Source organism: Anguilla rostrata, chromosome 4, assembly GCF_018555375.3.
Source record: "Anguilla rostrata isolate EN2019 chromosome 4, ASM1855537v3, whole genome shotgun sequence".
Lineage (NCBI taxonomy): Eukaryota > Metazoa > Chordata > Actinopteri > Anguilliformes > Anguillidae > Anguilla > Anguilla rostrata.
The window spans coordinates 12357525-12373058 of record NC_057936.1 but is presented as its reverse complement, the minus strand read 5'-3'; the positions used below and the strand labels follow the sequence as shown (position 1 = coordinate 12373058).

General features: G+C 43.0%; 1 protein-coding gene across 9 annotated transcripts; it reads right to left on the bottom strand.

Annotated features, from left to right (window-relative positions):
• Positions 1-69: 69 nt before the first annotated feature.
• On the bottom strand, positions 70-15101 carry LOC135252521 (septin-2-like). Of its 9 annotated transcripts, none has more exons than XM_064330686.1 (13): positions 14547-15101; positions 12266-12302; positions 11444-11558; positions 9661-9747; positions 8329-8452; positions 6809-6943; positions 6368-6485; positions 5998-6099; positions 5747-5892; positions 5047-5169; positions 2634-2694; positions 1790-1890; positions 70-1348 (listed from the first exon to the last, which is right to left on the bottom strand). In XM_064330686.1, the coding sequence occupies exons 2-12, from the start codon at positions 12287-12289 to the stop codon at positions 1801-1803; spliced, it is 1125 nt and encodes a 374-aa protein (XP_064186756.1). In that variant the 5' UTR covers positions 12290-12302; positions 14547-15101; the 3' UTR covers positions 70-1348; positions 1790-1800. The 9 variants fall into 9 exon arrangements, with proteins under 9 accessions (XP_064186756.1, XP_064186762.1, XP_064186759.1 ...); XM_064330692.1 differs by having other exon boundaries at positions 11444-11555; XM_064330689.1 differs by lacking the exon at positions 14547-15101 and adding an exon at positions 14060-14345.
• Between the last annotated feature and the right edge of the window lie 433 nt (positions 15102-15534).

Sequence of the window (15534 nt, the reverse complement as noted above, 5' to 3'; positions counted from 1 at the left end):
ACTCTACAGTACAGAACAGCATTATCTTCATGTGAACTCTAAAGTGCAGGAAAAAAAAACAACCGGACCTAGATTTAATAGAAATTTTATTACAAGACAATATCAAAACAAAGGGTTTTGCATTAAACAAGGAGGCGTAGGAATTTTCAGCCTGAAAATAGGAGGAGTACTGCCTTACAGAGGGGGAAGGGGGGTGGTCTGAGAAAGTATTTAAATTGCATCATAACCAATACATTTTACGAACATTTTGATATGTATTCAGTCAAGCAGCACATTTCACATTTTTTTCACAACCAAAGGATTTTAGTTCACATACTCCATCGATTCATTGTAAACAATAGCAACTGCACAGCTCAATGTTGAAGTCATGGTGCACCATGTACCACATGCAGTAACAACATGCCAGCACAGTGGCCAATAAGTTATGAAAGGTAAAGAACAAATGTCACAGGTCCATTAAAACAGCAATTTCAATACAAACCATTGTGCACCAAGAGAAAAGAAATAGCAATGTGTCATAGGGTGTCATTAAGAGTCTGCAAAGTGTAACAAAACTAGGAACTTTTGAACATACTGTAGTCTCAGTTACAAAAATGGAAAACAAATTAGAATGAAATTCTGTCTTAGGAAGGCATATCACTTACTACAGCACAATGTAAAACAGAAGGAAGACCATCAAAGATGTTCTGCAGACAAGCTTGAGTTTGGCAATTTATGCCATTTTAGTGTCAGTACACTTGGATTAAAAAAAACTCTGCATTCACAGCTCCGGAAATATGAAATGTGTAATACAACAAATCCTGGGATACAGTATGGTTTCATATGTGAGCCATACTAAGCTGTTCTTCACAAGGAGCTTATTCTATATCATTATTACGCTGACTTCTGGCATGAAATCTGTGACACAAACTCACTTTTGCTTTGACATCAAACTACCAGATAGTAAACTTCAAGTTGGACACGTCTGAAAGCTATTTTGTAGATCTGCTGGTGTCTGACGGACACCACAAGAGCTTTGTGCCTTTCACAGCATCGTCAGGTTTGGCGACCCAATGAAAATGCACATGTGCAACTTGCATAACCGGACACCAGAAAAACCATCAGCTGGTACTAAAGGGCAGAGGCTTCTCAAAATGGCAAAATCATTTTTTGCAATAATTGTATTCCTTCATATGATACAAATGTGCTACAGATTGTTAACTGGTGCAGTACAACATAGTACCATAACAGACTTTGACATAACAGATATGCTATATAAAAACACATAAGAGACAAACGAGGAACAGGAGTGGTGACAGATACAGGAGGACCAGTCTCTTCTAACTGGGCTTGACGAGTTGATCAGTACCTGTGAGAAACACAATACATTTATTACACACCTTGACAGCATAGCCTCTGCTTTCTCCATTCAAACGCACTTTAATACACACAGTGAAAATATATCACAGGGAACACCCGAGACATCTATCCATTATCTATACTCGCTTATCCTTGTCAGGCTCGCAGGGGGTGCTGGAGCCTATCCCAGCGTGCATTGGGCGAAAGGCAGGAATACACCCTAGACAGGCCGCCCATCTATCGCAGGACACACACCGCTATGCCGAAGACACTGCCTCTCAGTTCATTTCACACAACACAGAACACCAGTATGAAGCAAAGTGGTGTATTTGCGAGATGCTATCTATAGAAACACTAACTACTCGGGGCTCATGAAACTTCGATCCAAACTTGGGGGGTGCGAGACGTGCAAGGGGTCCCAGGACACTGGGTTGTACGCAAGGAGTCTCACCGTGCCCTCCTTCACACGTGCAGCCCGCCACCTCCCTCACCTTCTCCCTGCTTTTGCATTTGGGCCTGCATCTTGGCGATCATCTCTTGCATGCGTCGCAGCTGGGGGAGAGAACAGTGATGGTTCGTTTCCACTCGCTCACACGTGTTCCCATTGCAGGGATGGCGGTAGCTCTCAAAATGCATACAGTTGGGAGGCACTGCAGGTCTTACTAAAAGCAGGCCACTGTTCTGAATGAAAGCCACTAACAGGCAGCTGCTGTTCAGTACACTTGCTTGGAGTAAATCCTTGTTCTACCTAGACTTGCCTTCACAAATACAGGCAAAGTGACTGAAAGTGAGAAATTCTGCTAGACCATAATACACAGCATACTCAATAATGCAGTGGTACTTTATCTAACTACCAACTCCAGCTACCAAAAGAAGCATTAATCTTATTTATTTATTTATTTATTTATTTTTAAATACAACTCGCTTGGTTTTCAATAACAATAGCATTCAAGAGTTTAAATGACAGCAAAAATAATTGTGACAGTCAGATTGGTTGGTGCAATGTAATCCAATTTTGAAAGGAAAAAACACCGATATTTGGGGGAGGACAGGGGAAGGGTTTTGTCTTTGTCTTTGGCATTGCTAATTATCGTCCCTTCAATGTGAAACTAATACTTTTTAAAGGGGGTCTGTGAAGAGTAGATGCATGTAGAGATCCACAAGTGGTGTGTGAACTTTAAGGTCACTATGGTCATTACAGATGGGGATTCTGGGATGGTGGAGGACCCAACATGAGTACGTTTAGTAATGGACTAGTTCGAGAAGGAAAGGATGCCTGTGAAAGATGATCCTACCTCAGCCTCCTTCTCCAAGAGGATCTTGTCCTTGTCCATTCCAACCATTTTGGCTCCCTTTCTGTAACACAGGGCACAAGCGATGGGTGACTCCCTCTCCCACAGCTACCCTCATGACCCATTTTCGTCATGAAATTTTAAAAATTTAAACCATAAATTCATAAAACTCTGGCAATAGCACTGACGAAAGGACTGTTACCTTCAAAAAGTTGCTGATAGAGGGAAAATGGAGTTTAGATAAATGGTAATATTTTTCATACATTGAGCTCCATAATGTTTGGGACAAAAACTTTTTGTTTTTATTTATTTATTTATATATTTTTATTTGGCTCCCTCAGCCTAGTACACTTGAGCAAACCATCAACCGAATTACTTGATGTGTGAATGCAGGGTTAGCAAACGAACCTGGCTATCCTGTTTTTGCAGCTAACTACTGGTTTACATTTTGCAATGTAGCCTCTGTAGTTCTGTTTCTGAAGTCTTGCGCAAACAGAGGTCACCTCCTGAAGAATGTTTCTGATTGTTTCTGATGATGTCAGAAACAATCAACTAAGAACGATAATATTGCAAATGGCTACAGGGCAAATTCTACCTGAAAAACTGGCTTACCCTACCTTTGCACATAGTTGCCAACAGGCCAAGTATGAATGGTCTGTTAATTTTCGATAAGAACCCCAGTGTTCCCAGTTAGCCATGGTTTAATCATATTAGAATTTCAATAACACAGAGTTTTACTACAACTTGTGTACACCGGCCCAGCTGCAAAGTCCGGCAGCCATGAAATGCAACCCATTTCCAACAGCGATTTGAGCTTCCACAACACAACGTATAATCCTCCAAATTACCTTCCATTATGGTTTTCCTTTTAAAGTTTTATAAGAACCGCTTCAAAGAAAGATTAGACTTTAGAGGCTTGAGAAGTTGTATTTCGACAATGGCGAGATGAAGCAAGGCTCTCGACCAGCAGGCGTCTCTCATTCTAACAACAACAGCGGCCCCTGCAGGCAGAGCACCAAACTGCACACACTGTGCAGCTTTAGGGCACAGTGCGGGAGTCAGGAGAGGTGAGGTGCGCACACATATAAATAGAGGACAGGAGAGGAGCGAGGGCAGAGGGGAGTTGTAGAAAGACGAGTGCTGCAGAGAAGACAGGGCTGTGGGAGCACATATGGAGCTGTGCCTGAGCCTATTGGCGGTTCCCCCCTCCCCCTCCCCCTCCCCCTCCCCCTCTCCGGGTTCCGCTGGGTCGCTGCGCTTATGAGCTCGTGTCGTGTGAATCGGGGGGGAGGGGGCGCTCTCGGTCTCCGTCGCCTCGGGGAGCGGCAGCGGGGTGACCGTCTCCGCTCAGGGCCCGTGAGTCATCTCAGCGCACATGCCGCACGACTGAGAAACAAACAAGGGCGCCATGGCGAATCGGCCTCAGGGGACGGCTGCGCTTGCTCTCTCTCTCGCTCGCTCTCTCTCGGCAAAGCACGAAACACAAATCTGCAAGTCATTAGCGCTTCAAAGCCGCTATAATTAAAAGCAGATATTTTAAGAGGAACGTGACCGTTTATTACAGAACTCTTTTTTAAAAAGTGTATCTCAAGTATATGTGCTTTGAAAGCAGCGCAAGTACGCCTGCAAGTAGGCTACGCGGCTTGTCCAGAATTGTACATTTTGAATAAAGGAGGCTGCCGCACACTCAAGCATCGATGCATCTTTTCATACGAGTGCCTTCAGAGTGTTTGGTGCCGAAACGTCGGTTCGAGTTTAAAATAGACATCTTGTGCATCGAAGCTAGAGTGTGCGGCAACCTTCGGTCTTTATGTTTACGCCCCGCTGGCCAGCACCTCTGTAATCCAGATATGCGTTATCCCCACTGCACAGAATTGCGCATTTTAACATACTGAGAACACTCTGAAAGCGTATGTCTGAATGTGTGTGTGTGTGTGTACGTGTGTGTGTGTTTATGTGTATGCATCTGTATGTATGGGTATGCATGTATGTGTGTGTGTGTGTCTGTGTACGTGTTTATGTGTATGCGTGTGTGTGTCTATATGTATGTGTATGCATGTGTGTGTGTGTGTGTGCGCGTGAGTGCCTATGAGATTCTGCAGGGTCTCAAATGGCTGCAGAGGGAATGTATTCCACCCCACTGCCCGCCACACGGCTCCAGGAAGCCCTGTGGCAGAGCTGCTCCTATGCGAGCAGTTAATGGCAACCACTGTTTCAACTGTAAACAAACAACGAGAGCCCAGCGCTTTACAGTCGCAAAGCTAAAGTCAATATTTTCCGTTACGCCACGGGCGAAGCGCCGCCATTTTCCCTCTCCGACTCAAAGCCACCCGCGCTCCAGCTGAAGGGGCGTGGCCCGCGGGTGACGCCGGCCAGTCTCGGGGACGTGCGGAAGGACAGGCGGACGGGTACGTACGCAGGCGACGGAGGCAGAACGTAACCGTGGGAAGACAGCCTGCCGCCACGTTTGAGGCGCTCGGAGCGGAAGTTCTCGTAGTGCAGGTCCTGGGTCACCTCCTGCAGATCCTGCATGTGCGTTCTGTGGGAAAGACCGGCCGTGCTTAGGCAAAGAACATCCAGTGCGCGCCGCACCTTCGACACACAGCGCGGTTTGGTAAATATTTGGACAGCGGTACAATTTTTGCGTTTCGCGTCTGCGCTACAACACATTGGATTTGAAATGAAACGAATGTGAGGTTAACGTGCAGTCAGCATTAATTTGATGGTATCATCATCCATATCTGGCTATCCGTGTAGGAAATACAGCCTTTTTAAATACATGGCCAGTGGACAAGACATCTTATTCGGTTTTAATATTTTTCACAAGCACAACAACTAGAAGTAAAACAGCATTTTTCTTGAATAAATGTCTCAAATGTTTCCCACCCCACATTGTGAGATAAGTGCATTTATCGGCCTTTGATGTCCCAATCACCTTTGTGTGGAAACACAGTCCATGCTTTTAAATATAAACAGTTAACAGTAATGAAACACAGATATAAGCTATTGGTGGCCATGCTATGAGTGGCTCCTCTGCCTCTGGAGTTGGTGTCTCTGGAGCCCCCTCAGCACCCCCCTCCTGTCCCACAGGCCCACTAAGCAAGGGAGAGACTCACATGAGCATGGTGCGCAGCTTGAGGAAGTCATTATGGTCGGGGTTCTCCACCTCCACCACCCCCCAGGGGTACAGGCGGCCGCGGACCTTCTTCCCCTTGCCGTCGATCTGCTGGTTGGAGCCCACCACCGCAAAGGGCACACTGGCCTGAAGACAAGAGACAGCCATGGCCTGTCATAGGCCGGCCACAGAATGGATGGGCGGGGGGGCGGGGGAGCAGCAGGGGGTACGGCGAAGGCGGTGAAAGCACACCTTCAAAATACGCGTCTGCTCCTTGAAGTCCTCGTCCTCGTCGGACTCGGCGTCGGGAAGGTGGTAGATCTTGATGTTGTGCTCCTCGATCTCGTCCAGGACCTGCGTGGAGGACGTAGCAGGCGGTCACACTACCATCTGCTGCGGCCTTGGCCTAATGCCGTTGGGTGGTTTTTCTTGTTACACGCATCAACACATTCATGTTCTTAACCTTCATTGTACAAAAAAAAAAACAAAAAAAAAAAAAACACACTTTCAGACTAAATTGGCAAATTGGCACATGCGTTACAAGACTAATCAATGCCAGTTTCAGGGAAAGGCAAGACCTTTGAGCTGATCAAGTACAGGGGAGTAGAGGAGCCAATCTTACCCTGCGCTTGAATCTCTCGCACTCCTTCAGAGTAAGAGTGTCAGCCTTGGCGATGACAGGCACCACATTGACTTTGTTATGAATGGCCTTCATGAACTGAACGTCCAGTGGCTTCAGACTGCAGTAGAGTCAGAGTGGAACAGGGGTTGGATGAGGCACCGCACAGAGAGAGAGAGGACCCACTTAACCCTGCCGACTGGCACACATTCCACGCACATGCATAAAAATCACGTGAAATCAGAGGTGGAAAATCCAGGTTCAGAAAGTAAGTCCTCCCAAGTATTTTGTTCCAATCACTGGGATTTGCCAGTGATTGAAACAATTCTTCAGTCAGGAGGTAGAACTAATACGTGAAATCAGCCGGCTGACATTTAGCAACATAGTGGCAGAATGTGCACACTTCGTCATTCCACCACTAGGGGGCACCGGCACTTCTCTCACCCGTGCCCCAGCGGGGAGATGAAGTAGAAGCAGCAGTGCACTCTGTTGTCCACGATGTGCCTGCGGTTCAGGCCGCTCTCGTCGTGCAGGTAGCGCTCAAACTGCTCGTCGATGTAGGAGATGATGGTACTGAAGCTGAAAATGGGGAGAAAAAGGTATAGCATAATGAAGCAGCGAGCAGCAAACCGTGTTTTAAAAACCCCATAGTGCCCCGTGATAGATGGGCGACCTGTCCAGTGTGTATTTCTGCCTCTCGCCCAATGCATGCTGGGATAGGCTCCAGCACCCCACCTGACCCTGCCCAGGATAAGCGGGTACAGATAATGGATGGATTGACAGATAAAAACCTCACAGTACACAAGCCAGGCCAGTCTCTCACTTGAAACCAATGCCATGAGTGTAGCATGAAACAGCACTGACAAGCTCAAAACAGTCAATATTTGACAACGGGAAATTAAACATTTAATATTGTGTAGTGTCACTTTAACTGGGAAAAGCTCCTCTGAAATGCTAGCCTGCAAGCTGGGGAAACCTCATTTTTCCAGAATTCCAGATGTTTCCTTCTGTAGAGGGTTTTAACAGGACTGGAGTATGCATAAAAAGAGTGGGAGACACGGCGGAACATGGACGTGAACAAGGGGACGCCACACATGGAGGGACGAGTCAATGGACAGGTGTTGGGTCACCAAATTTCCCACGGCTCCTGACTGCAGCGGGTTGGGGAGGCTTGCCATGTGTGTGATTTATAAGCTCCGCCCTCACTCGAGTGACACTGAATGAATGACGCTGCAGTACAACCTTCTCTCGTGCATGAAAATGCAAGGTTTTTCATTACGCACTAGTTTTAGTTCATGGAGATCTCAAAGAGAGTTTTGCTTGGTAAGATATTCAACTGCATATTGATAAGATTCCCCACATACTTCACACCATCTGAGTCAGCCTCAACACATTTAATGTGCTGCTGAAGAACTTGAGAGCTGTCAGCACTGCTCTGTCCAAAGTTTTCTTCTAAAATCAATGCATTACAGAAGACCCTTTCAAATGTACGTTCACACAAAAACGTATTCATGACGCGTATTCACGATTAAAAACAATTTATTTATGATTCAATGGATTAGGCAAGGCTAGCCACTGTTACTTCCAAATGTGAGGTTTTAATTCACCAGTCCTTCAGGACAATTTTAGAACCTTGCCTCTTCAATAGGAGTACCATTTTATATTCACTAAGGTTACAAGAATGATGTGGGAAATCTGCAAAAAAACTTGTGAATGTGAATTTAGTGAATGCACTACCATGGTTTCATTTTGACCTGTGGTACCTTTCCAAATGCACACAGCACATTTTTATACTTGCAAATGTGACTGCAAGTGTAACTGCAGTCACATTGTGCAACTGTAAACCACAGGCTGTGCAACTGTAAACCACAGGCACGAAATCGATTAATTTAAATGTTGTTTCGAACCAGCCATGCTATACTTGATGCTCACGTGCTACTGTAAAGGCGCTGAGTGTGGCGTACCAGTCTTGGCTGTTGATGGCATCTCCATATCCGGGCGTGTCCACCACGGTGAGGCGGAGCTTCACCCCTCGTTCCTCTATCTCCACGGTGGAGGCCTCAATCTGAACAGTACGCTCTATCTTCTCTGTGGGACAACAGCGCGACCCAAACTGACAATGTCACAGACTTGCCTCTGGGAGCAGATTCTCAAAGGCTGACATTATTTGTTAATCAGTCTTCCATTCCGCAAATATCTAGTATCAATACTATTGTCAAAGCTGGGATCAATTCTATTTCATTTATTTCAGTTCAGGAAATTAACTGGAATTTATTCATTAAGAAAAATCCATTACGTGCTGAGAATTAATTGAATTTCATCTCATTTCCTAAATACACTAAATTTAAAGGGACTGACTCTTGAACTCTAGCTCTCATAATTATAAAAGGCATTTTCTGGGCTTCTGGGTGGCTTGTCCATTAAGGCACTGTTCTGGCACAGGGCTGTGCCCACAGGTATTGATTCTAGATCGTGCCAGGCAGCAGGGTGGCACACACTTGGCTGTAGTATCGTTGTATTGACTAAAACCTTTGAATCCAATCCTATATGCATTCAACTAACTAGGAGAAGGTAGCTTAACTTGCTAATTGAAAGGTTTTAATGTTGCTCATGCCCGAGCAAAAGGCACTCTCAAATATTAATTTCAGATCCATTAAAAAGCTATCCTCTGCTGATTGTAGTCCTAGCTGTAATACCGAGCCAATATTTTCTCTATTCGTGTACAGCTGTTCATCTCAAATATGTGGCAGGTGTGTTAACTCACCTTCATAAATCAGGCTTGTTTGCAAGTATGTGACTGTCGTGACTATCAGATTATAAAAAGAAGTACTATGGATGCTCAGCAGGCCATCATGGGCTAAATTACTCCACTAGGACCTCTTATCCACCATGCAGAAAAGTACCCTTAGGGGGTAAACATGACTCAGTAAAAAAATCTGATTTCCCAATGTAGCATTGTATAAACTATGGAGTTGGAATGCAATTACAAGTAACTGTGAAACCACCAGTACGAGCGAGAGAAACCAACCAGTTATTTGCATTTGCAATTAAATTAGAGTACGCAATAGATGCCCTTCAACAGAATTATCAGAAATGACTCTGAATACACTTGAAAAGGATAGCATGCTCCACTCTCTGGTCGCATTTTGTTTGTTCATTTTGTATTATAATCTTGTATGGACATCTCAATTCGGATTCTGACACACCGTGGCCACGAGTTTAGCAGGAAGCAGCCCATAATTGCAGTACAGATGGGTGAACCATCAGCAAAAACAGCCAAGAAGGGGACTGCTTGCCTGCAGCTCCTGGGAGAATACGCTCTGGGTACAGGTCCGTGAGGAACAGGCTGTTTATAAGGGTGGACTTCCCCATGCCAGACTCTCCTGTGAAAGGAGGAAGAAAAATACATGTATAAAAATACATAATGAAGCACAGCTACTTTCAACATGTAACTAAATTCAGTGATATTTCCACCTTCTTCCTTCAATTTTCTTCTTCCATTTGCTTCACAGACGATTCATGGTCAATATCATTAAGGTATACAATTCAACTAGCAGGGTCACAGATCAAATAGATCTCAAAATGTTTTGTACTACATTTACCTACAAGATACAAGCTCTGCTTGTATGACCAAACTTGCATTTAGTGCTTTGTTCATGCTGGACTGTATAGAAGTGAGGCAGATTAGGCACTGCAGACAGATTCTACTGTGAATCATTCTGAACACAATAAATCTTCCCAGTGTTGAAACAGTATTTGCAAATGCTTGCTTACATACTCCACCCATGGATGAAACTCAGGATCACACCAAAGCCACAGATGGAGAAGGATTTGGCAAGACATGTAATAATGTAAGGCAAGGGAAAATGGTGTTGTACTAGTAGTCAGATTTTATTCCATGTGGGAACTTACTGCAAATGTTCTGAACACTCTTACTATATTAAGATAATACAGAAAGCAGCCACACAGCTTCTCTATAATCATCCCAAGCATGCTCATGTCACACCCCTCCTTACCTAACTTCACTGGCTACCTGTTACAGCCTGTGCCAAATTTAAAACCTTGGTACTAGCCTACAGTGTAGGGAAATGCCCTTCCATACCTCCAATCAATCTTCAAATCCAACACCCCACCCAAACATTTCCGTTTGGCTCTCCGATCCCTGCACAATCCCTTCTCCCAGGCATGATGCATTCTACTGGCCCCCCCAGTCGTGGAACCAACTTCCCACACCAGTGAAGGCAGCAGACTGAAGACTGACTTTTTCAGACTCTTACTTCCTTTCCCATCTGCTCCCCATAACACTCCTATCTTTTGTGCCAAATCATATTATAATATTGTGTTCTTGTACTACTTCTTTACTGATGTAAGAACTGTACTTGCAGGTCTGACAATGTTGTTAGCCAGGTCTGGCACGACTGATCAGGTGAATGTACTTATGTTCCTGGGTTGTACATCTGCTAAAGTACATCTGATAAATTAATGTAATATTTAAACCAGGCATTTCCACACAGTCATGATTCCCGATTTAATTAGGCAACTAACAGTCATCAAAATGCTTGATGAGCATGACAATGTGACTCATATGCTATGGCCGTCTCAGTCACCAGAACAGAACCCACTTAACCATTTATAAGAGATTCTGGAACAACATCTCAGGCAGCGTTTTCCACCTCCATTAACAAGGCATGGACTTAGTGGAAGACTGGTGTTGCATCCTCTGGCCAAATTTCAGACACTGGTACATTCTGTGCTATGGGAGATACAAGCTGTTCTAGAGGCACATGATGGCCCAATACCCTATTATGTAATTTCATTTCGGTGTTTCTACCTTTTTTGCCACTATTTGTACATACTTCGGTCCTAAACCGCATAAAACCTGGTTGCCACATTCCACTGAATTTCTGTGGGACATACGAAAAATAATACATGTACAAAGTTCTGTGTATGCAGCACTCATGTGCTGGGTCATATCTGTACAAGTTCATACAACTTCTTTTTGCCTAAAAAGAGCAGGGAATGACATAAATTCTGGGAGTATCACAGATATCTGCCTGGATGAAGAAAACAAATACCTACCCACCACCATGAGGGTGAACTCAAAGCCTTTTTTGACAGACTTGCGATGGACCTGGTTTGGGAGGTTGGCAAAGCCGACATATCCAGGAGTCTCTGGGTTGGTGAAAGGGCTCTGCTGTGTAGAGAGAGCTCTGTACCATTAACCCAGTTATCCAGTACAATAAAGCCAACAGGCTTCAGATGAATAACATTAAAAGACCAAGCACAACAAATCCAAAATCCAAAACAGCAGCAGAATATGGTTAGTTTGCGCCTTCTCTGAATTTCCTACTAGAGATGGATTTCAAATACATGTTTTTACACAACTGAACTGAGGAAGTGTAGTAGATGAAGAGTATTTTTACACAATTCGTCATTGAGCTTGCACAGATTGAAAGCTCCGTCTTAAAAGAAGACAATCAATAAGCACTCTAAGCTTATTGAACTTCCAATTTCAAAATCCTTTAATCTCATCATTGTCAAAATCCATTTCTCAGATTTTCAAAAAGTCAAGGTCAAATTAATTGCGGCACATTGGGGATTGTACATGTAGCAATAGACAAAGAAAAAAGAGAAAATGCTGAAGAGCTTAAAACACAAATACACTGAATAATGCTAAAAATCTTCTAAAATATTGAATTCAGCACATTCCTAAAGTCATATTTTTCTACACATGTCTAAGCTTCCATTATCCACCATTCTTTTTCTCTAGAGATTGCTATTCATGAAGCTTTATTTAAAGCCAAAATTAAATGGGCTTCTTGGAATGAAGTGTGTCCACACATTTGACATTGTAACAACATTCAAGCCTTCACATTGACACCAGAAACACATGGACCTTACCTTTGGTTTGTCCGACTGTGACATTTTGAGTTAAAACCTGGCAGACAGAGATTACAAATGTGTAAATAACACGGACACAAGCACAAGGTATCCACTAAAGTCCACCCAGCAACCGAGTAAAACAATAAAATGTATAAAATATTGGCAAATAGCAAGCAACTATAATAAAAACTGAACAGGAGGCTTTCATACAGCTGCATCTCTATATACGTAAATTAGCCAGTAATAGGCACGAGGAATGTATGCAGCAATATCCTAAACCAGCGGTTCGCAAACTCAGTCCTGGGGGCACCCCGTGTACATTGGTTTTCATTCCAACCACAATTGCAGTCCCAGGACTTTAACAAGCTGTTAATTCTTCTTAATTAGGTGCTATTTAGAGGGGATTGTTTCACCTCTTCAGCCACATTATGCCAGAAATGGCTATGCAGGTCATGAATAATAAAATTCCCATGTTCATATTGTGATATATTGTAAACAATTAGGCTATATAAAAAAACAGGTAACTTTTTAAAAAAAATCAAATGAAAGACTGTGGTTAATCAGTAGCTTCCTAAGTAGGTTGGTGAACACGTGTTTAATTTATTAGATTTTTTTCTTAAACCTGTTAACAGAGCAGGTTTGGCATGCTATTTGCTTTGTCATGGAACTCTCCATTACCTTCCAGATGGCTAGTTTTAATGGTCAGGTGTCCACACTTTCACCAATTAGGAGCATATTGATTCACCTCAGCCTTTCATTTGATAAGCTAAAAAAATAATCAGCTACTTTTCATGCAATTGTTTGCAATATAGCACAATGTGAACATCGCAATTTGATTTTCCATGGCATGCATAGCCATTTTGGACAATGTTGGTAAATAATCCCTCTGAACATGAAAAGTACCTCATTAAGAAAAATTAAGTTTGTTAAAATTCTGGGATTGCAATTGAAGTCAGAATGAAACCAGCATACATGCCCACGCATGACTGAATTTGAGAACCACTGTCCAAAACAGCACTGAGGAAACCGTACACATGGTAAGTATTTTCCTAAGCAGAAACCTGAATATCAATGGATAGAAAAGGGGGAGAAGATTTTGGAAATATGTAAATTGGGGGTAAAGTGGCCCAGATTCCCTAATCATTAGTACCTCTTGGGAAATTACTAAATCCAGTTTCACTCACCTAAATAGAAAGACATTTGTCTCATGTTCAGGCACAAAAGCAGTGGGTTTTTTTTCAAATGGTCGTCCATAAATTTGTTGGCTTCCTCAACCAATTTCCCTGTGCATATTATAGATAGACTCTTGCATCAAGGCTGGCCCATGAAGTCTTGCGTATCGACGTGTTTATAGGGTACCTCTCAACCTCTAGAAACTGAAACGCTCTAAATGCACAACCTACACCGTATGACAATGACAGTCGACAATTGGGAGATTTATCAGAGTTGTGGCTGCAATACCTTCCTGTAACATCTAATGGCTAGTTATTGTCTCCTAGCTGCCTGTCGTTCGAATAATTGTCCATCCGAATAGCTGCTGAAAGTCAACAAATAAGAATTCTGGTGAATTCGGTTCTTGTTCTGTGTTGGTGTTACCTGACATTGCCACCAAAAGAATGGACAGTGCAACTGAACCTGTGCACAAGGCAGCATCAAACCACGCCACTGATCATACTCAAAGCATAAGAGTATTAACAGTGTTACTTGCACATTATTGCTCCTGCTGCGCTTTAGCGGTTCTTTGGAACATGGTATTATGGCGTGGACTAGTGCATGGTAAAGCATTATATCATTTATGTTAGATTAATTAACTTTTAACTGAATTACGCGTCGTCTTCCCAAGTCCCGTGCTCTTATGAGTAAATGCATCCCATGGAACAGGGCATCTGCCAAATGTATAAATAAACACAAACTATCAGATATACGGTGTAACTAGGTTAGCAATTTTCTCCATTCACTCAGCTAATCTGCCAAACTCGTCTGTAAATAAAAAAAACACTAGTAGCCTATGTTACAAAATGTCAACGCTCAAATAACACGATACCCCGTGATAAAACTACCTCGAACACTAGGCTAACACAAGTAAAACTAGCTCGACATACCAAACCAAATTACCTATCGCTACCTGCCAATCTAACATTATCATCACTTTAACTAGTCAGCTAGTTAAATGCTTGCTAGCAAACCGTGGACCGCAACGATTAAATATAGCCTAAAATCAGCTATACCACTTTCAGCTGGTCCCAAGTTTCAAAATGACAAGGCATTATATTATTTCACATCAGTAGCTTTTACTTACCTTAACATACGGTCCGGAGAAATACCAAACACAACAGTTTGCCAGTCTGCGGTAGCCTATAGGTTGGGGTTGATGAAATCATCGTCAGGTCCAAAGATTCCACAAATTCCAGAAAGGCAAATGGCCAATTAGCTACCTAACGTTAGGTGTCTTGGCAACGTGTCTTCAGGGTAGGCTTTCGAGTAGCGCTCCGAAAATATTCCTACACCCCACAGTCCTGTTTAGCTCCCAGTCTGGATGAACGACGCTTTCGTCGGAGCTGAAGCTTGCGTTAAAGTTATTAATTTAATTTGAATTCAAATAGCCTTGCAAATGACTGCAGTTGCTTGTATTTTTACGTAGGGTTAAATTATTAGTATTTAATCATACGTGTTATCCAAAACAATAGGGAAATCCACAATTGGAATTTCTGGAAATGCATATTCATCTATATAACCGGAAAATAAATATGCTACTATTGGTGATTTCTGCAGTGAGAACCACAATTCCATCCAGATAACCTACTGTTTCTCATTGCAAAGAAGATACCTCGCTCTCCCATCCTCATATGGCTCAATATGTCCTCCTAGTGGTGAGTGTGCAAACTTTGGTTCTTCTTAGTGGTTTAAAAGCACAGATTGTTTAGTAATTACAGATGACTAAATTCTGACCTACAATAGCCCGTGAAGCAAGATCTGCCATGAAATAGGCGCTAGAAAGGGGATTTACACCGTATAGATCATTTAATTCCCACAGGACTAAAATTAGCTCCAGTGCCAAAGTCCAGAATGAGCCACTAACTTTTCATCTTTAGCTAATTAAGATGTTTTGTATGTTAAAATGTAGTTCCAGGTTACAATTTTATAAATGTATTAATTTATCTAATGCACTTGAAATGAAGATAAGATGTGACATTGCCTTGAAAGTAGGTTATAAATATTATAAACCCTGCTAGCTACTGCATACGCGCACACGACATCTTTTTGGCAGTTTCAGGAACTTAGCAGTC

Excerpts from the sequence above, each read along its gene's own strand:
- LOC135252521 (XM_064330686.1), bottom strand. The coding sequence starts at position 12,289 with ATGTCACAGTCGGACAAACCAAAG. Across the intron at positions 8,453-9,660 it reads TATTCTCCCAGGAGCTGCAG|AGAAGATAGAGCGTACTGTT; the intron begins GCAAGCAGTCCC and ends GTTGTCCCACAG. Across the intron at positions 5,170-5,746 it reads AAGCTGCGCACCATGCTCAT|AACGCACATGCAGGATCTGC; the intron begins GTGAGTCTCTCC and ends TCTTTCCCACAG.